General features: G+C 44.2%; 1 protein-coding gene across 4 annotated transcripts in view; it reads right to left on the bottom strand.

The window, feature by feature from the left end:
- SETDB1 (SET domain bifurcated histone lysine methyltransferase 1) overlaps positions 1-22,006 on the bottom strand; it is a 164,483-nt gene that overhangs the window by 57,694 nt on the left and 84,783 nt on the right. For all 4 annotated transcript variants that reach the window (XM_085849564.1, XM_085849563.1, XM_085849561.1 and 1 more), the window contains 5 exons: positions 21,170-21,293; positions 20,681-20,906; positions 14,454-14,612; positions 8,028-8,103; positions 6,541-6,732 (listed from right to left, as the gene is read on the bottom strand). In XM_085849564.1, the coding sequence (XP_085705690.1) occupies positions 6,541-6,732; positions 8,028-8,103; positions 14,454-14,612; positions 20,681-20,906; positions 21,170-21,293 (777 nt within the window). The remainder of the gene's footprint in view (positions 1-6,540; positions 6,733-8,027; positions 8,104-14,453; positions 14,613-20,680; positions 20,907-21,169; positions 21,294-22,006) is intronic.

Genomic DNA, 22,006 nt, shown 5'->3' with positions numbered 1-22,006 from the left:
GACCGAGCTGGGAAGGATTTGCTGCAGGTTGGGGTGATAAAGGACGCAAATGGGAATGTGCTGACGAGCGAGGAGAGTGTGTTGAGAAGGTGGATGGAGTACTTTGAGGAGCTGATGAATGAAGAAAATGAGAGAGAGAGAAGGTTGGAAGAGGTGGAGATAGTGAATCTGGAAGTGGGGTGGATCAGTAAGGATGAAGTGAGGAATGCTATGAAGAAGATGAAAAGTGGAAAGGCGGTTGGCCCAGATGGTATACCAGTGGAGGCATGGAAGTGCTTAGGAGAGATGGCAGTGGGGTTGTTAACCAGATTGTTTAATAAAGTCTTGGAAAGTGAGAGGATGCCGGAGGAGTGGAGATTAAGTGTACTGGTTCCGATTTTCAAGAATAAGGGTGATGTGCAGAGCTGTGGAAATTACAGAGGGATAAAGTTGTTAAGCCACACCATGAAGTTGTGGGAAAGAGTAGTGGAAGCTAGGTTGAGAGGAGAGGTGACGATTTGTGAGCAGCAATATGGGTTTATGCCAGGAAAGAGCACCACTGCTGCGATGTTTGCTTTGAGAATGTTGATGGAGAAGTATAGGGAAGGCCAGAAAGAGTTACATTGTGTGTTTGTGGATTTAGAGAAAGCTTATGATAGGGTGCCAAGAGAGGAGTTGTGGCATTGTATGAGGAAGTCGGGAGTGGTGGAGAAGTATGTGAGGATCGTGCAGGATATGTATGAGGACAGTGTGACAGTGGTGAGGTGTGCGGTAGGAATGACGGACCGGTTTAAGGTTAAAGTGGGATTGCACCAAGGATCGACTCTGAGCCCTTTCCTGTTTGCAATGATGATGGACAGGTTGACGGACGAGATCAGACTGGAGTCTCCATGGACTATGATGTTCCCGGATGACATCATGATCTGTAGGGAGAGTAGGGAGCAGGCTGAATCGAGCCTTGAGAGGTGGAGGTACGCACTGGAGAGAAAGGGAATGTTAATCAGTAGGAGTAAGATGGAGTACATGTGCGTAAATGAGAGGGAGGGTGGTGGTATGGTGCGGTTGCAAGGAGTTGAGGTGGGGAAGGTGGATTGGTTTAAATACTTGGGATCAACTGTCCAAAGTAACGGAGAGTGTGGGAGAGAAGTGAAAAAGAGAGTGCAGGCAGGATGGAGTGGGTGGAGAAGAGTTGCAGGAGTGATTTGTGACAGAAGGGTAGCTGCAAGAGTGAAGGGGAAAGTATACAAGACGGTATTGAGACCAGCTATGTTGTATGGCTTGGAAGCGGTGACACTAACAAAAAGACAGGAAGCGGAGCTGGAGGTGGCAGAGTTAAAGATGCTGCGATTCTCGTTGTGAGTGACGAGGATGGATAGGATAAGAAATGAGTATATTAGAGTGACAGCGCAGGTAGGATGGTTTGGCGACAAAGTGAGAGAGGCAAGATTGAGATGGTTTGGACATGTGCACAGGAGGGAAACAGAGTATATCGGGAGAAGGATGTTGAAGATGGAGCCACCAGGCAGGAGGAGAAGAGGAAGGCCAAAGAAGAGGTTCATGGATGCGGTGAGGGCGGACATGCGGGAGGTTGGAGTGTCACTGGAAGATGTGGAGGATAGAGCGAAATGGAGACGGTTGGTCCACTGTGGCGACCCCTTACGGGAGCAAGCCGAAAGAGGAAGAAGAAGATATGTCAAATCTTGTTTCATTTCATGCAGTAACAAAAATCTGATGGTGGAACAAAAAAAGGGGCATGGCAAAATATTAATATAGATAAGATATAAGGTTCACTTGATTGACCCAGAAGTATTGGCGGCGGAGGTTTTGCACTCTCCCAAGTGCTCCCCCTCTAGTTGCATTTCTACATGTTTTAAGTGATTTCCACCCCCTCCCCCCCAAAAAAAAAATTGTTCGAGAAAAAAAAAAATTTGCAACTTTTTTTCAACAATTTCGATTTCTTTTTTTGCATTTTTCATGTTTTCAGTGATTTCCAACCACTAAAAAAATGTTGGAGAAAAGAACTATAACTCTGCCAGCACTGTTGACATCATATTTAATGAATAAGATACAAGGTTCACTTGAGTGACCCAGCAGTATTGGCGACGGAGGTTTTGCACTCTCCCGAGTGCTCCCCCTCTAGTTTATGAATGGTTTTATTTCTGTGGTGAAGTTTCATGAAATTTAGAATATTGCCTTTTGGGATACATTTTTTGGATGCATATGTTACCATTTTGTTAAAATGTTTTACTGCTGGTGTCTATTGAATTGAATGCAAGGAAGTGATAATTTGTCAAACCTTGTTCAATGTATTGTGTGTAATTGGAATAGTTAGCTTTATTAAAGTTGGTATGCATTCTTCTGTCATCTTTAGGAATGGATTTGGGGATGAGATGATGAACGATGATGATGGTAAGGTGATCCGATGAAAGGTTGGAAATTGTGTGCATTGAATAATATCAGGGGATGTGGAAGAGCTCTGGGGGGCAGAGAGGGGGTCTAATGGACAAGTTGTGATCATCAAGGAGATTTAAATGGTCCAATTGTTCTAGAATTAGTGTACCTCTTGTGCCCTGGTTGGTTAACCAGGAGGGGTCTTTTGCGTTGAGGTCCCTTCCAATTATAAAGTCAGGGATATTTTGTAAATTGGTAAGTTGGGGTTGGTATCCAGGTGCACAATGAAGATCAAGATGCATACTTTGAGGATCAAGATGCTTTTCCAATTCAATGGTACTCTATCAACCTCCTCCCTCATCCAGTATCCATCTTTTGTTCCAACAAAGAGTTAATACAAAAAATGTCAGCTTCTCCTACTTCCACAGCAGTTGGGTTACATCAATCAATGTTGTGTGGCTTCCATCCAATGTACAGATGAAAGTGGTTTGCCCAACTCAAGCCGATATGGTGACATCTCCATACCTCTCACAGACAAGAAGTAACTTTTCACCACTCATCCAACTCTCTTTTCCTCTTACATGGCAATTTCATCATGCAACTTGGCTGGGTGTTGGCACCTGTCTCACCAGCCATGGCACTTTGGCAAAAGATTTCTGTGACTGACTCAATCTGCAAACTTTCCAATCCAGATTTCTCTAATAGCAAATCCTCCCATCTGAAGTGGATGACAAACTTCTCTGCAAATGTCTCCTGCTCTTCTCCTGCTCCAATAGGTTCATCTGATTACATACTTGTGAGAGTCAACATCTGACTATTCTCAGAGAGCTGCATCAGCACCGGTGAGTCTGTCAATTCACTCAAGCAGAATGGCAGGGACTGCAAGCAGCTATCTCTCTTCAGGACTGGTCTACCATATCTACTACCCCTGATGTCAACTCAGCCTGGGAATTCTTCCACAGAAACCTGCTCTATATCATGCACAGATTCATCCCATCTCATCTTCAATTATCCGATCATTCTTCCCACTCATGGTAAACTGAATCCTGTGGTGAGACAGTTGCTCCAAAACAACTTCCCTTCTCTTCTCTTCCTGGGAAGCAAACTCAATCTCATATCACTCCAAAAAGCCCACAACAAATGTGTCTACTCTCAGGAAAGCCAGAAAAACAACATCTGTCCAACCCCAAAAACTTTCAAACTTGTCTTCCCCATCTAATACCTGGTGGTGCCTTGTCAAGTCTGTCTCTGGTGTATGCTCCCCTTCCGTCCCTTCCCTCTCTTCAAATGACACCACAGCCGACTGCTCGTGAGAAGGAAGAATGTTTCAACTCTGTTTGCTTCCAAATCTTGCATCCACAACCGTTCACTGTCGTACCCAACTGCTCCTGGAATGTCTTTTTCACCTGAGGGGGTGGAGAAGTTTTTGTCAACCCTCGACTCTGACTCGGCAACTGGACCAGACGGCATCAGCTCACGTGTCCTAAAAACCTGCTATACTGCTCTTGCGCATCTTCCTTCTGCTCTTTTCATCCTATAATTTTCCCGAAGTAATCTTCCACCTGCTTGGAGATCAACCAACATCACTGCATTATACACAAAGGTGCAAAAACTGATCTCTTTAACTACAAACCTATCAGCTGACTTCCAATCATCAGCAAGGTCATGGAATCCATCATCGCAGTCAATATGAAATCCTTCCTTTTGTCAAATCACCAATTTGGATTCAAACCAAGTCAGTCCACCTTGGACATGCTGCTCCTACTCACTCAACAATGGATGGAGGTCCTCAATGTCCGACTTGAGATCAGGGCCATCTTTCCAGACACATCTCGTGCTTTTGATGCAGTCTGGCATCCCGCCTTACTCTCCAAACTCTGCTGATGGCATCCAAAGCAAATTCCACATGTAGCTTACTTACTTCCTCTACTATTGTAGTCAATGTGCGGCACCCAACAGAATCCTTTAATCTCCTCTCCCTGTCAAGGCTGGAATCAGTTTTGAGGGCACTGTCCAATTCCTAATCTACAGAAATGGTCTCTCTGACTCTGGAAAATCCATTTGCTGATGACTCCACCCTTTGCAATGACACCCCTCATCCTTCAGACATTGACAAAATAACCAGCTGGTCAAACACTTGGAATATGTCTTTCAATCCTGACAAAAATGAAAAATCAATCAATATCTCTCACCATTTCTCTCTGCAAAAGGACTGTACGGCAAATCCTCCCATCTACTTTCTTAGCCATCCCCTTGGGGATGTTCAGTCACTCAAACTCCTGAGTCTCACTATCAGCCATGATCTCTCTTGGACATGCCACATTTCAAAAATAGACTCCAAAGCCAGACTCAAACTGGGCATCCTCAGTCATGCAAAGTCCTTCCTTGGCACACCTGAACTCTTATCCACTGACGAGGCCTTCATCTGCAACTTCACGGAGTACTGCTCTCCCCTCTGGAATGGTTGCTCTGCCTCACAGTTGCTCAGCTTGACGCCAAGATCAGAAACCAAGGCCTTTAAGATCATTGTTATCTCCAGTGTTGAAGCCGAGTGTATGGGCCCATCACTTTCCCCATCACAGACCGGTAGGTCAGTGGTCTCTGTCTCCTCAATCTCCTTTCTGGTCTTGCACCCTCAACTCTTTCCGTACCTTGTCCACCCCACCCCTTCCCTCCCACCCTCGAGGTTTCTGCAGGGTGCATGCGGTCCATCAACCCCCTTCTGGTAGATAGGCATTTTTCAGCTGCTGGCAGAGGTTCAGCATCATGAACTTCTCAGCATCACCATCAACCATGACTTGTTCTAGCTTATCCATATTGCAAAGCTGGACTCCAAAGTCAGCCACAGGATTGGCATCCTCCATCGTTCCAGCAATTTCTTGTGAAATCAGGATTACTCATAGCTACATGACCTTTTCTGGAGTTCGAAAGAGTACTGCTCCATACTTTGGACTTGGAACCCACGAGCCCAGCATTACATTTGCTTCTCCTGGAACATATGGAATCCAAAGGTCTCGCCACTATTTGCCATCTCCCATGATGAGGCCGAAGCACAAGACCAATTGCTCTCACATCACACAGAGGTCAGTGGTGTCTTTCATTTTGTTTTCTTTTTCAACCATAACAATATGGAGTGAGGGGTTAGGGTTAGTCCAGTTGAAATATGTGGCTTACAGGAGTTTTTGAATGAAAAATAAAAAGGGTTGTGCAGGCGAAGTTGGAGGAAGTATCCAAGTATTTCCAGCAAACATGCAATAATCATTAAATAAAGAAAGAATTGCTCTGTGGAAGGCCAAATCATGACAGCACTGTGATTGAGGAGAGATTAGATTAATATCAAGTCTTGAAAACTTGTTCAAAGCTCAGAAGCTTGTTCAATAAAAGTCCTTTATAACTGCTCACCTTCACCCATTCATCTTTTTCCCCACCTTTGGAACAAACTCCCACAATCTCTTAAATCCCACTCTTCCATCCAGGTCTTAAAAACAGTTGTTCACCACCATCTCTTATCTTCCCCCATCCAAAACCATGATCTTTTCTGCCCCCACTAATCCACCTCAAACCCAACACCTTCAAATTCCCTGCTTTCCTTCCTAAAGTCCCTGTCGTGTGAAGACCTGAAAGTCCTTGTAGTGTCCATCACGTTTACCCCGTGTATGCCACCCCATCCCTCTCCCTTCCACAGATCTACTCACGTTTCTGTTCCCCCACTGTTTTGTCCTTCCCTTTCCTGCCCCTCGTTGTACGTTGTGTGTGTTAGCTCTCATACGAGCCTTGACAGTGAATGCAAAAAATGTTTTTTTTTGTTTGTTTTTTTTTTTAAACAGCTTACCAATCAAGTCTATTTCAGTATTTACAGAGAACAATGTGATTTGAATTTTAAATGACCTTCAATTTGGTGTTCCTTGTTAACAGCGGCCAGATTGAATCAAAACAACTTCTTTTGATACCAGGAAATGTAATTATGGAGTCACAGTGCCCTTTTTTCAGAGCTAAACTTTCACTGTGGCAAAAACAAAATACATTCTAAATACAACAATCTTTTCAGCAGCAATTTCAATACGCACTTAAGGTGAAGCAATCGAGATATCAGCAACGTTTGTCACTGTATAATATGCGAGCAGCTTATTCAGTATTTTACAGACAAAGCGGACGTCCAGGCCAATGCACCTTACGAGCGATGTTGCGACGAGCACATATGCGTTGAAAGTCGTAGAGGAGAGGGATGAGAAGTGGATTACGCCCTCGGTATATGTCAGTCCTGCTGGGACGTACACGTTGCAAGCAAAGTGGCGAACACACGTGCGGGCAGAAGAACAGCTTCTCTCTGGGAGCCATGTAGAGCGGGTAGGTGTCCAATGCCTGCACAGCATGTAAACCCCCCCCAACAGGAAAGAAGAAGTTGAGGATCAGCTACGAGTTGCTCACACTAAGAGTTTGAACAGCATGTACGTTGCAATACCAACCTGGCATCAAAGCCTGCTTGAAGCTTTCATATTCTACCTTCCCGCGTTCGCCACTAGCAGGGCGCCGATCCATTAGTGATGGTCAGGCAGCTTCCCAACTCATAGGCTGATCACCTCTTCAGCTCATAAGCGTCCCGGCACCGTCTGGGACGGACCTCAGGAACGAATCCCGTAATGGAATATCAACAGCGACCTGTTTCTCATCTATGGCTTTTCCTAACTTAAGCCTCTTGGATCAGAAAAGAAAAGGCAAAATGGTGCACTGCAATCCACAATAAATGCCTCAAAACTAGTTCAGAGATGTGCGTTTCTACAACCTTTGGGTGGTAAATTGTGCTAAAATTTGGGTAGTTAGTCACATTTTTGGCAATCCATTAGGAAGACGCATCAGCGATGGGGTCATCCATTTATAACTAGTTAAAGTACAAATGATGACAACCAGGTCCGCTTTCCCAATGCAAGCATAAACTACCGGTTAACTGTGCTCACGTATAATCCCCAGAAGACACGTTTCAATCCATACGAGCTAGAAGTAAATAGCTGCATATTAAAGTAAACCGGTTCTGCAAGAAAATAAAAAAACAACTTGTAAAACTGCTTTGAGTGGTACTTCGATATATGTTGAAAAAAAAACACAAGGACACTGGGACATTTTCACTAGAAAGTGTTCCTTATGTTTTTAATGCAAGTATCCAAAGCTCCATTTCATGATCCCACAGTATCAATGTAGTTCAACTGAAATAACTTAAAGATGTTCCACATTGACTATTAATGAGATTAGACTGAAACAATATCAGCATATCGTATACAACGTGTCACATTTAAAAACATTCCTTAAAAAAAAATAAAAGCCTGAAAATTCCACTATATTGTCATTACAAAAATCAATAATTAAAAATATAACATTGCTGGGCAATAACAGCAAGACTACATGCATACATCTAGGATAAAACTCAATATGGTGTTCATGGTTTTAAAAAGTTATCTTCTCTCGCTTCTCTTCGTGTTTGCACCCTACTCAAAGCGTTTCACTGTTTTTTTGTTTTTTTAAAAGTTAAAACAAACAAAATTCACAGAAACTATTGAAAGTTTTCTTGCTGCAGCCAGTCACAATTCCACATACACAAGTTCATAGCTCAAAACCCGGTCGAAGACAAAAGGACAACCCCTTCCCCCCACACCATCTCAGACCTCCAAATGGTAGTTGCTGGAGACAAAGATGGGGCTGTATTGAGGAATTTCTTGGGTTTCATGTTCACCAATATTGCTGCAAAAACAAAACAAAACAAAAAAACGATGGGAGAAGTGAGCGAGTTACGAACCAAGCAAGTGATGCCTAACCAAGCAGTGTTTCAGTCTCTTTATTTTTTGGAGGACATGGGGTGAGTAAACTGAAAGGATACAGGTGCAAACACTCAATCACAGATTTGGAAGAGAAAACTGGGGAATAAGCAAAAATGGAACAAACAAAAAAGAAAATCAAAGGTGAGAGTAAAGGAGTGGGGGAAACCCAACAACCTGTAAACACGCAAAGAGGTGAACTTTGGGATGGTTCATGAAGGTATAAAAGATCACAGGTATGGATGGCAGTGACCACAGAATGATGGTGATGAACAGCTGTCTTCAAGCAATGGAGGGAAGAATGAGACTGAAGAGTTGGTTCCACAGGCGAGAGAAAAAAAAAGGAACGAATGAGTGCAGGTGAACAACAAGTCCGGATTTTGTCCATAACTGTGCGCTTTTTTGCAGCACTCCACAAATCCTTGCTTTCCCTGCTGTACATATTGCTTGTAATAAAACCTTTTATTGTGCCACATGACCTTTCCTCACTTGTTTTTATTTATAAATTGCTTATGATATAAATGTCCCCACCTCATTCTGTGTTTTCCTCCATTAGTCCAATGTCGACCGCACGTTAGTCTATCCAGGAAGTTATACCCCACGATTTTGCTCTTATTAGCCGGTGCGTGCTTGGCAACTCCGCTCGGTTCGGCTGCACCCGATAGGGTAAGTTCCATGCAAGTACGCATCGAGGGCATGAAAGTCGCTTGGTGTGGTCAATCCACCGAAAACTGCATCACATGAAGTGGTATAACCCTGCCAGGGTTGGCAGTACCGATGGATGTTCATGGTTACCTGGCAACCCGTGGAAATTGTCTGTCTCCGGCGGCCTCAGGACCGGGCGTTTGTGAGGGACCTGAGTGCTTCCCCTGTGGCAAGCCTCAAACTCCAGATCCGCAACAATATACGAGTATACTTGTACCAAGAGCGACTTCGTCGGAGGAGTCATAAAAAAGTTTATCATTGACAAATAAAACTAATCTTATCTCTGCAATCTCTTTCTGGTTAAGCTAAAACTTTCAAATGAATTATAGCCTATCATCCATGTTTTGAAACCAACGTCTGTGAATGTGCGACTTGTAAAAACAAGTGAATCAATAAAACGACAACTTTGGGTAGTTCATACTTGCTGGGTCGCACCATTATCGGACCCCGCTTTTGCTGACATCTGTCGTATATGTCGTGAAAGCCCACCATATTTGTTAGTAATACAGCCCACCAAAGATTGGTAGCCCACATAGTATTCAAGTGATATGCCACAGTGCATTGCCTTTGGCTGTTATAACAACACTGATGATCGGACGAGGAACAAAACGGAAAACATTAGTTTCTATTCATCGCCATTTAAACAGCTGGATTTATGGAAGAAATGGTTACAGAACCTGAGACTCGCTAGAGTTCCTGAAAGATTTAATACGAGACGTCTTTTCTCGAAATATTTTGAGCCTGATTGTTTTGAAAGACTTAAAAATAACGAGTGAGACTTAAACCTCGGAATTTACTGAAACCAGATGCTGTGTCCACCAAATTTTGGTTTCCATGCGTCCGATAGCATGATGGTCGAGTGCACAGAGGGGAAAAACGAGATCGGGCATTCGCAAGTTCATCCGGTATTGATCTGTATTCATGCCAAATACTCCAAAATATTTGGTGGGCATAGATTTGATTCACCTGTCCAGTATAGGGTTTTCCTGAGGTACGTCCTGGTGTCATGCAAAGCAATTACAGCCAATTCAAGAACATCTTATTCACACAAACAGTTTGGAACGCTCTGTTCTCCATCACGCAACTTTCATCATTGTGAAATCACAGCAGGAACTTCATGGCAGGAAGATGCACTCCACCTCGCTCGCCATTACGATACATTGCCCGCATGTACACCAGTCGGTGTATTCAGTTCTCTCACCTTTCATCGCTGATGTCACCACCAAAGTCATGAACAACTTTTCTCTTGGGTTGAAGTTAATAAGGTCGTACGCGACTTAACTGTGCCCAATCCGACGGACAGCGCTCGACTCGACTGTCCCCAACCCCACACACAGCACGACACCAAGCAGGGCTAAATTGCAGTTGGCTCGACTGTGTTCGATTTGCAATCAATCACCTCTGAGCAGAGAAGCCTACACAATATCAGCACTTTCATTAACAACTTTGACAATTCTCAATGAGGAGACCATTTTTTTTCACAGCAGAAATAACAAAAAAATATTAATAATCATAATAATTCCTCAGCTGCAATGTAAGATGGGCCAACAATGCTGTCCTTTCAATGATTATCACATTCCCTTTGAATAACAAAAGTGAAGAAATTGCAGAAACCATGAAACTACATGACATGTGAAGTTGTGTGAAGAAATTGTGTGACACAATTGTGTGAAGAAATTGTGTGTGACAAGACACATTGTGTGAAGAAACCAAATTGATTGTAAAAAATAAAATAAAATAATAACGAGAACTGCCACTGAATTACTGCCGATATAACCAAGATGCAGGTACCAAGATGTTCGGCTTTGATACAACATGGAATGCAGACCGACTGACGAGTTACGGACGGAGTAACACGCTGCATTCAATCTATTTATTCCGTAAGCAGTTAGCCCTTTTTCTTGAATACATAGTCTGTATCAATTGAATTGGTCTTTAAATAACCTGAACACAAAGTAATAAATGTTGACACCATGGGTACAGAGGGTAAAGTGGGATTCCACCCCCCCTCCCCCACCCCCAAGTCCAATTAGGCCTCACCTGTTTCTCCACAAAGTGGGATTCACAAGTTATGGACAGAGGAACAGGCCATGTTTTAACTATTTATGTACACAGTTGACCATTTTTCCTGGGGCCATCAGCGGTATCAATTGAATTGCTACTCCTGAACCCTCAAACGCATGCAGGCACAGCCAAGTGAGCCTTATGCAAAAAAAAAAAAAATTCTAAAAGTTCTGATTCAAATAATGAAATAATTCTGGCTGCCAGACAGTGTGGCCGATTGGGTTCAAATTTAAAACATACATTTCCCATGTCGACTGGATCACAACTGCGAAGTTTGACGTTGAGTGTTGAAGCGGTTGCAGAGCTAACATTATTAATATTTTACTTTATTCCAATATGATCGCCAAACCATGTGGCTGATCGGGTTGAAATTTAAAACGTACATTCCCCATGTCTGCTATATCATAATTATGAAGTTTCACATTGCTTGATGCAGCGGTTCCAAAGTAAACATTATTTAATATTTTTCCTTCAATCCAATATGGCTGCCAAACCATGTGACCTAAGTCAAAAAGGGAAGGGAACTTTTTGTTCGCCATAGATAGGCGGTTAAGCCGTTATACCTGTAATGTTTCGTTTCAATCTGTTCAGCCATTTCAGAGAAGATTTTTTAATATTTTAATTTTCAATCCAATATAACTGACGAACCACGTGACATATAACATCATAAATTAAAATTCTGCTTCTAATGGGGTAGGGGATCATGCTTGTCAAGTTTCATGTTAAATCGGATAAGGTGCGTTTTCTATCCAAGATGGCCGGCAAACCACGTGACTTGTCATGTCTTTTTATTTTAATTTTACCTTATATGCAGCAATGGCAGAAGATGATAGTTGCAAAGTTTTGCTTCGATAGGATAAGTAGTTCCAGATAAAAAAAAAATTATTTAATATTTTTCTTCAATCCAATATGGCTGCCAAACCACGTGACCAGCAATTCTGGAGATGTTTTAAAGTTTTTGGGTAAATTCAATATGGCCACCAAACAATGTGATCTATCATTAATAAATAAACTTGTAAAAGGATGTCTTGGGGAACATTTGTGGAAAGTTTCGCCTCAATCTGTCCAGCCGTTCTGGAGAAGATTAAAAAAAAAATATATATTATTATATATATATATATATATATATATATATATATATATATATATATATATATATATATATATATACATATATACATCAAAACAATATGGCTGCCGAACCACGTGACCTATGATATTATATATTATTTTTCTTCTTTTGATGTTGTTTCCCCCTCCCCCCCCTTTTTTTTTTAAAGTTGTGTAGATGACGCTCAATAAATTTCTAATTTTTCGGATGCAGCGTTCCACGTGTGGAATTTTTGCCGGGATAACACTTCACCAACGACCTCACAAAAAAATCACACTCCTTCCCCATGGAGAGTTCTTGCCATATGCCAAGTTTCAATTTTTTTCCATTGTGTGGTTTCAAAGCTACAGAGGTCCAAAGTCTTTCGGTTTTTCAAAGATGGCGCCCGTACCACATGACATATGAAGAAGTCATAATTATCAATTAAATATTCCACGGAAAAAAAGATACACATTAAGGTGAAAATGGTGTCACTTGGACTAACGGTTGCCAGGAAAATGAATTTAAAAGCGAAAAAAAACCCCGAAAATTGCCGGCGGAATAACAAAAATAATTACGAAACAGAAGAAAAACAATAGGTTATCCAACCTTGTCGACTTGGTACACTAATAAAAGAAAGCTGACATTGGTGCACAATGTCACACGGGCTGCACCTATTTGCCAATTGAGATGCTTGCAGTCTGTGGGCCGCGAGTTGAGAACCCCCATGTACAAGGTACTTTGCTTAACACATACTCTGACAGTCCCTAATGCATCACCACACTAGTGGTGACATCACAACACCAAATAGCACTGGCTGCAAGCAAAAGTAGCATTTTGCTTTCACGACGACACAATATCACAATCACAGTGATCACAAAGCTTTGGCCAGAACAGAGTATCTGCTGGGGAGAACAACAGACAAACTTCAGGACCAAACTTATCAAACTGAATAGTAACACTGTCGGACCCCTCTGTTCACGGATTCGCTATTTGCAGACCCCGTGTATTCACGGGTCATAAAGTGTGACCTGCTTCGATAGCCGCACTTGGTGCATTTGCGGTTTTATTTAATTTATTTATTTTACACTTCAAGACTGGTCTGCTATATCCACCTGGTTAAGTGGAAATCAGCCAACATCACAAGCATTATACAAAAAAGGTGTAAAAACAGATCCCCTCAACAAGAGCCTAATTGGTTAGCTTCCAATCATCAGCAAGGTGATGGAATCCAACATCGCAGTTGACATAAAATCATTCCTCTTCTCAAACAGCCTCTCAGATCAATTTGGATTCAGATGTGGTCACTCCACCTGGACATGCTGCTTTTACTCTCCCAACAATGGTGGAGGCCTTCAATATCAGACATGAGATCAGGGCAGTCTCTCTGGACATATCTCAAGCTTTCAATACAGTCTGGCATCATGCCTTGCTCTCCAAACTGTCTGCCTATGGAATCCAAGGCCAACTCCACTCTTGAATAATTGACTTCCTCCACTCTCGTAGACATGTGGCTCTCAACACAACACTTTCATCTTCTCTCCTGTCAAGACTGGAGTACCCCAAGGCAGTGTTCTAGGCCCCATATTATTCCTAATCTTCATCAGTGATCTCACTGACTCTGGAAAATCCTCTATCTCTTTCTGTCGGAAGGATGAGAGATGTCACGGCAGACAGGCAGCAGCCTCTTCCCTCTGCTCAGACCTTGACAATATATACTGGTCAAACAATTTTGCTTGTGTATCCATATTGTCCACTCTTTGCATTCTCCCTTACCCCTCATCATTACCTGCATCCCTTGTTCATCCTTCTCGGACCACTTTCTCCATCTGCACTGCCTTTGTCATTTCCCTTTTTTCCTGCTGTTCCCTTTGTTATGTTCTGTCCTGATTTGGTCTGTATAATCGGTCTTCCATAAGCTGAGACCATATAAAGTGTGTTTTGTTTTTATAAACAATGCCCTGACATTTGCATCATTTTTCAGGAACATATCCCCAACGAACGGTGGGGTCAGACAGTATTGCAGCTTATAATGCTTTTTTTCTGAGTGAACAGTTTTGTTGCCAAAGGGAGAAGATGCCAAAAATGAAAGTGGGGAAAGCAAAGGAGAAAAGAAAGCGAAAGTGTGCTGGGAATACGAAGCACCAGCACACGGCCGAGCTGAGACAAAAAAATCAAAAAATCAATACAACCAGACCAAAGCAGTATGGAGAAGACGACATGGGAACACATGATGAGCAATACAACGAACAAACAAGACAGAGCAGATGCAGTTACCACAGCTTTTGGAGCTAATCTCAGAGTTGAGAAAACTGCTGCACTGGTGCAGAAACTGTGACCGCACGTCCAAAGATATCATATTAACAATAGTTCAAATTATCAGAAGAAAATACTTAAAGCATGGAACCATGGCTCACCGAGGCAGGGGACGAAGCTCAGAACTGGTTGTCCAAGATGTCTCAGGGGGAGCAACACGGGAAATCAAGTTGGTTGGCAAACTGGACGTGCTTTTTTTTGCGACCTGTTTCCGCACAGTCACAAGGCTTGAACCAAGCGACGATTCCGAGTGGCTGGAACTGCACAAACATGGAGGAACCATCCTTTCAAAAAGGGTTTTCGACAACAATTACTGCAGCATCACGCAACCCCAGATGAAATATTGTTACGAATCTGGAAGCCATGAGCACTCAAGATACAGGTCCTATAGCTCAGTTATTTCGATAAGTAAATGTGGATAGATAGCTCCCCGTCCCTTGTTTAATGGGTAATTAAATGTTCATGCGCTGTGGAGTTATTTTGATAGTTAGGGTTTTTTATTATGACATCCATAAATCTTCCACAACAACACCAGCATCACCCTCACCTTCACCTCACACTGGCCGACGCCATGGCGCCAGTGGTGGGCGGAGTTCAAGCTGGAGCCTCGAGGCGGCTCTCGCCCAATCAGGGAGATGTGAACGAGTTCCAATGACCACAGCCCACGCAAGATAATGTTCCTCTGCCTGTTTGGAGGGTGGTCCGCCGGACGGCCGTCACGCCGCCCCCCCCCCCCGGTCCAATTAATGGCCTTGGCGCCCGTTTTGGCCAATGACAGGGCGACGAGCGCATTTTGCGCGCCAAAACCGTCCAGTGAGGAAGAGCGGAGGAAGAGCGGGGAAGGAGGAGGCGTCCCCTCCCCCCCTGAACAAGGGTGAATAAGGTTGCGGCGCGATCGAAAAGGAAAAAAAGAGTTTTGGTTGTCGGGACGAGCACTGAACGGAGCTCTCGACTATGTTCGCGTCTCACTGGCGCCTGGTTCTTCCATCGCATCTCGCTGGCGCCTGGGTCGCTCGTCTCGTCGAAAACCGCACGAGGCGGGAAGGTCCATGTCCTTCTGGGTGTGTGTGTGTGTGTGTGTGTGTGTGTGTGTGTGTGTGTGTGTGTGTGTGTGTGTGTGTGTGTGTGTGTGTGTGTGTGTGTGTGTGTGTGTGTGTGTGTGTGTGTGTGTGTGTGTGTGTGTGTGTGTGTGGCCCTGTCTGAAAGTAGGAATTGGATAAGTACCTTCGCTGTACATTATTTGCCTTGCTTTCGTAAGTTTAACTCTTTTTTTTTTTTCTTCTTTTTTGTATACCTTGTCGAGGCTCGTATGAGAGCTAACACACAGCGCACATCAAGGCGGGGGGGGGGGGCATGAGATAGGAGGGGAGGGAATGGGAAGGACAAAATAGTGGGGAACAGAGACATTTGGAGATCAATGGAAGGGAGAAGGATGGGACGGGGAACATGGGGAATAAAAGATGGACATTACAGGGACTTTCTGGAAGGAAAGCAGGGAATTTGAAGGAGGTGGGCTTGGGTGGATTATCGGGGGTAGAAAAGATCGAGGATTTGGATGGGGGATGATAAGAGGTGGTGGTGAACAGCTGTTTTGAAGGCCTGGAGGGAAGAATGAGAATGAATAGAGTGAGAAGTTTATTCCAAAGGCGGGAAAAAATGGGAATGAAAGAGTGAAGGTGAGCAGTGATTCGTGATTTTGGTAGTTTTACCAGAAGGGGGTTGTTGGCAGACCTTGAGCGCCCTGCGGAAATGTAGTGGGGACAAATCGCAGAGAGAGAGCAGGGGGGCAAGGCTGGAGAGGAGACGGTAGAAGACAGAAAGACCACTGACCAGCCTGCAGTTTGAGAGCGAGAGGCCCAAAGACTCAGCCTCATTGCGGGAGATGCCAATGATCCGAAACGCCTTGGTTTCGACAGCGTGAAGCCGAGAAAGGTGGGAGGCAGGAGCACCAGCCCAGAGGGGAGAGCAGTACTCCATCAGGCTGCGGACAAAAGCTTTGCAAGTGGTCAGGAGCTCAGGAGGGGCGAGGAAGGACCTTGCACGACGGAGGATTCCCAGTCGGCGACTGGCTTTGGAGGCGAGGTTTGAAATGTGGCTTTCCCAGGAAAGGTCATGGCAGATAGTGAAACCCAGAAGCTTGAAAGAAAGGACTTCTTCCAGAGGATTGTTGAGAAAGTGGATGGGGGGGGGGGTTTCTAAACGGTCCTTTCGAAGAGACATCGTGAGAGTGTGAGATTTGTCTGGATTGAAAGACATGTTCCACATGTTGGACCAGTTTGTGATTTTATCCAGATCAGCAGTGAGCGAAGAAGCTGCTGCTTGGCGGTCTGAAGGATGACTGATGGTACGGCAGAGGGTGGAGTCATCAGCAAAGAGATATAGAGGATTTTCTAGAGAGTCGGAGAGATCATTGATGAAAACCAGAAAAAGAACAGGGCCCAGAACGCTACCTTGAGGAACTCCAGCCTGGACAGGAAGGGGGAGGAAAGAACTCCATTTAGGGCCACAGGTTGACTGCGATAGGAGAGGAAGTCTGCGAGCCATGAGTGGAGATGGCCTTGGATACCATAGGAAGAGAGTTTGGTGAGCAGGGCAGGGTGCCAGACCGTCAAAAGCACGTGATATATCCAGGGATACGGCTCGGATTTCCTGTCTGGCATTGAGGGCTTCCATCCATTGTTGGAAGAGCAGAAGCAGCATATCCAGGGTAGAGTGACCTGGTCGGAAACCAAATTGATGATCAGAAATCAAGCCATTGGAGAAGAGGAAGGATTTGATGTCTGAAGCGATGATGGATTCCATAACGTTGCTGATGATTGGGAGAAGGCTGATTGGTCTGGAGTTGCAGGGATCTGTTTTTGCACCTTTTTTGTGCAGGGCAGTGATGTTTGCTGATTTCCAAGCAGATGGCAGATGACATTGAGCAAATGAGAGAGTGAATAGAACAGAGAGAGGGTGAGCAAGAGCAGAAGAGCAGGCTTTGAGGACACGTGGGCTGATGCCGTCTGGACCGGTTGCAGAATCTGAGTCGACGTTTGACAACAAGCTCTCCACCTTGCCAGGAGAAAAGAACACAGTCCAGGGACAGTTGGGTGCAACTGGGTAAGGTGGGTAGAGAAAGTGATGGGTCTTGGACACAAGATTTAGCTGCAAACACCGAGTTGAGGCATTCAGCTTTTTCACGTGCGGTATCAGCAGTGCTGCCATTTAAGGTAAGGGAGGGGATGGAGGGGGAACATACACCAGAAACAGATTTGATTAGATGCCACCAGGATTTTGAGGGAGAGAGGTTTGAGAGTTCAGACTTGAGATGAGAATGATGTTGTTTTCTGGCTCTCCTGAGGGTAGATACACACTTGTTCCGAGCTTTATGGAAGGAACTGAGATTGCCCTCAGTTGGGTTTGCTTTCCATGAGGGAAAGGCAAGTTGTTTCAGGACAACTGCCTCACCACAAGATTCAGTGAACCAGGGGCAGGAGGAAGGGTTGGACAACTGAAGATGAGAGGGGATAAATCTGTGCATGAGGGAGAGAAAGTTTCGTTGAAAGAATTCCCAGGATGAGTTGATGTTAGAGAAAGTAGTGATAGGAGACCAGTCCATAAGTTTGAGGGCTGCTTGGAGACCCTGCCAGTCAGCTTGAGTGAAATGCCAGACTCGACGGCAGTGAGGTGGTTCTCTGATAACAGCCAGAGAGATGTCCACTTTGCCAAGGACGTGGTCAGAAGAACCGATTGGAGTGGAGGAAGAGCAGCAGATATTGTCAGGCAAGTTTGTCAAAATCAGATCCAGAAGAGATGGAGTACCATTGGTTGAGATCCGGGTAGGGAAGTTGACCGATTGAGTCAGTCCCAATGAGTCGCAGAAAGCTTTTGCTGAGGTGCCATGACAGGTGAGAGAGGTACCCACACCTAGCCAACTGGCATGATGACAATCGAAGTCACCACATATGAGGAAGAGAGAGTTTGGATGAGAAGATGGAAGTTGGTCCATGTTTTCAGATAGTGAGGTGTAGATGGAATCATCACTGTATGGTGGACGGTGCAGTACACATCTAAACATGAGGTGGGAGTTGAGGGGAAGCCCTAGCGAGAGGTATTCCTGGGGGTGTGGGGGAGTGAGGGCAGTGCATGGAGAGTGAGGAATAGAGTTTTTGATGAAGAGAGCAACTCCTCCACCAGGGTGAGGCTCAGGTCTGTCAAACCGGAGGAGGGAGTAACCAGGGAGAGATACTTGGGAGTCAGACACGTCTTGGGGGAGGAAAGTTTCTGTTTGGCAGATTATGTCTGGTTTGTCAGTGGCAACCTGTATGGAAAGATCTGAAAGGTTTGAGCGAAGGCCCCGGAAATTTGAGGTCCATACTTTTAAGAAGAGGTTGGGGAGGAGGCTTTGGGTGCAGGGGGTCGGGGGGGAGGGGGAGGGTAGGACAAGGAACAAGGGGGGGGAGGTAAGGAGTGTTGTTGAAAGTGTGGGGGATTGCAGAATCGCTAGGGGAGTGGGCTGAATGAGGAGGAGAAAAGGCTCTGTGGTGCTGGGGGAGAGGGGGGACAAGAGAGGGGGAAGAAGGCAGTTGAGGATTTGAGGAGGTGGAGTGAAGAGATGGAGGTGAGAGGGCAGTGGAAGGAGGTAGCTTTGTGGATGGGAGGGGGGCAACTTTGGGAAGGATGAGTGAGGGGATGAATGGTGGGAGAAAGGTGAGGGGGGAGTTTTGAGAGAGGTGAGAGGGAGGCTTGGAGGGAGAAGAGTGAGATGGTTGTTTTGAGAGTGAGGGGTGAGAGGAGTGAGTTGGCACTGAAGTTGGAAAAAAAGAATGGTTGATGGAAAGCGAACATTCATAGCAAACTGGGGTTTTTTTTTAAGTTTTAGGTCAGTTATGCGATTAAACACATTTCTTGAGGGATGCAATAAAGGCGAATTCAGAGAATGGAGAGAAGAAACGCTGTAACAGTTGGATTTTTTAGGCAAGGTATGAAGGAAAGGTCGAATTGAGAGCAGTCTGTTTAAATAGCAGAAGAGTAGTGCATTCTGATACAGTAAAGAGTACCAACACATGTGAAAGAGGAAGATGAAGCATTATAAGACATCGTTTTTGTTATTATTATTAATGTTTGAGAGAGTTTTCAACAGATTCAGTCATGGAAGTGTTGTTGAGAAAAAATAAAAATAAAAAATAAAAAAAGAGGAAGAAGAAGAGGAGATGAAGAAGAAGAATGAGAAGAAGAATCGGAGAAAGGTAGCGGGTTTTTTTATTTAAAGATAAGAAATAGAGTGATTAGTTGGGATGGGAGACGTTAAAAAAGTGGGAAAGATAGAAATTGAAGATAATGGGGAGAAAAAACAAATAAACACGATCGTACACCGAGTGGAACAAAGGGTGGGCCTCAAGCCTCAAGGATAGGCCTCAAGCACCCAGTAAGACAAGTTTGACGAAATCTCAAAATAGCACGATTTTTGAAACAAAACCGAACTAGAAACACACAGTAACAAGTTGGTGAGAAAATAAACAGTTAAAACGGGACAGATAACGACCGGAAACTTAACTTTGAGATCGTCAGCAGGGAGCCCCCAAGGAGACCTGCCAATGCTCCAAACCCAGAACTGGAAGTCCAAACTCTGCTCTTATGTGTTCCTTCCCCACCCATTGTAAATAAATATCCATGTGTTATATGTATCAGCTCGTTTTTGTGTTTTCTTCATTCGTTTAACGCGGTGCGTGTTGGGAGAATTAAAGAAGGCCGTTGTTGCCGTAGTGGTGTGCATTTGGGACCGACGGAAGCTCGGTGACCATCCGCTCGGGGTCACGCACGGGTCGAGCACGCATATGGCTCGTCCCGTACGAGTGTCGTCGAGGGTGTGAATACTCGGTAGCTCGCCACGTGGGTCTCCAGGTATTTTGAAGTTTGGCAAATAACACTGTACTACGTGGTGGAATTATTGACGATTCACGGTCCGGTAAAAGACTCCGTACCCTCGGAGTTTTCCGAAAGGTACGATCTAGATTCCGGATGTTCGGTAGAGTCGACCCTACTGCTCGACCTCGTGGTCATGCTCGCAGCCGATACCTGGCCCGCAACAATATAACCAAATATCATAAATATAAACACAATATGTATCTTCATGTTATTAACTTGTGCAGTAATTCATATCATTAATCGCTCATGTCATTAAATTGGATTATGACAATTATTACAACTACTTCACGTTAATAACTTGCACTGTAACAAGAGCGAGAATTACTTTGCACTCCTGCCCGATACAGACACTGTGAATGGAAAATGAAACGAGGAACACCAATTACATTTCAATACAAATGAAAGGGCAAACACTCACTTTTGCCGAATCAGCGGAATCTGGCCAGCAGGTTGCGGACTGCTGGAAACGACCTGCTTGGGTGGAGCTTGAGGCCGGGGCGAACGTTGCACCTGTGGAGCCGGTGAAATCCCGACAGGTTCAGAATGCCCTTCCGTTTGTAGCACAGGTTGAGCAGTGGCCACTTGCCCCGCTTGGCTGGGCTCTTCGTGCATGTATTGTACGACGGGGCCTCGATACCTTCCAGCTGCACAAACGAAGGAGGTTACAACCGACTCACAAAACAACAAAGTATAAAGTAGAATGGGAATAGCGGAAGGGAAGAAATCTGCATCATTTTAAATATACGACAAGGTAAATAAAAGAAAATTAAAAAAAAAATTTAAAGACTAATTTGTAATCTCATTGGGATCCATGTGCTCTGATAAACAGCAATAACAATTTTTTCTTTTAAAAAATATAAACATTTTGTTTTTGAGATTAAACATTTTCATAAAAGTATATACTCACCAGTATTTGGCCTCATTCTCTGCCCAGACTTCCTTTCTGCACTGACACCATAAGACACCATACGGTCGTACATCGGCGCAAGGCGTGTCGATCCCCGGTATATCCACTCGCACCGTTTATCCACCTGCATACCATACTTAGGTTCATATGACGAGCTCAAATTGTTGCTACATAAGATTACTAGACACAAACCATCCGTTGACTTGTAAAAACATTGACCCTTTGTCCTTAAGAGGGGAAGGAGGTCAAGAGAGCAGTTACAAAGCATTTCAAAAAGGCACGGTTACACTCTGAATATCCACTATTGATTGCTGAATGGAACAGATAGGACAGCATACATAATCATATAGCACCCTAGCGATGGACCATTTAAGCAAGTTTCTCGTCTGCGGAGGAATAAATCCTGGACAAGAGTCACAAGAGAAGTTTAAGGTGTGGAAATTGGACCTGAACATATGTCAATACAGTGTACAGAGTATTATACACATATCTTGTACGATGAGGTGTGTATGTGTGTATGTGTGTGTGTGTGTGTGTGTGTGTGTGTGTGTGTGTGTGTGTGTGTGTGTGTGTGTGTGTGTGTGTGTGTGTGTGTGTGTGTGTGTGTGTGTGTGTGTGTGTGTGTGTGTGTGTGTGTGTGTGTGTGTGTGTGTGTGTGTGTGTCCATTTTACTCAAACGGCTGAACAGATCTTCAGTAAACTTTCAGAGGTTCATCAGAGTGTCAGCGAGTGTTTTTTAATTTTTTTTTTTTTATTGCGCGATAGAGCATAAGCCTTTGCAGCTTTGTGAAAGATAATATTAAATGATCCCAAAACCCATTCCTTAGTGGGTGAAGG

This window comes from Eptatretus burgeri, chromosome 12 (genome assembly GCF_056783735.1).
Source record: "Eptatretus burgeri isolate ZD-2024b chromosome 12, Ebu_testis_v1, whole genome shotgun sequence".
Taxonomy (NCBI): domain Eukaryota; kingdom Metazoa; phylum Chordata; class Myxini; order Myxiniformes; family Myxinidae; genus Eptatretus; species Eptatretus burgeri.
This window is presented reverse-complemented; position numbering and strand designations above follow the sequence as displayed.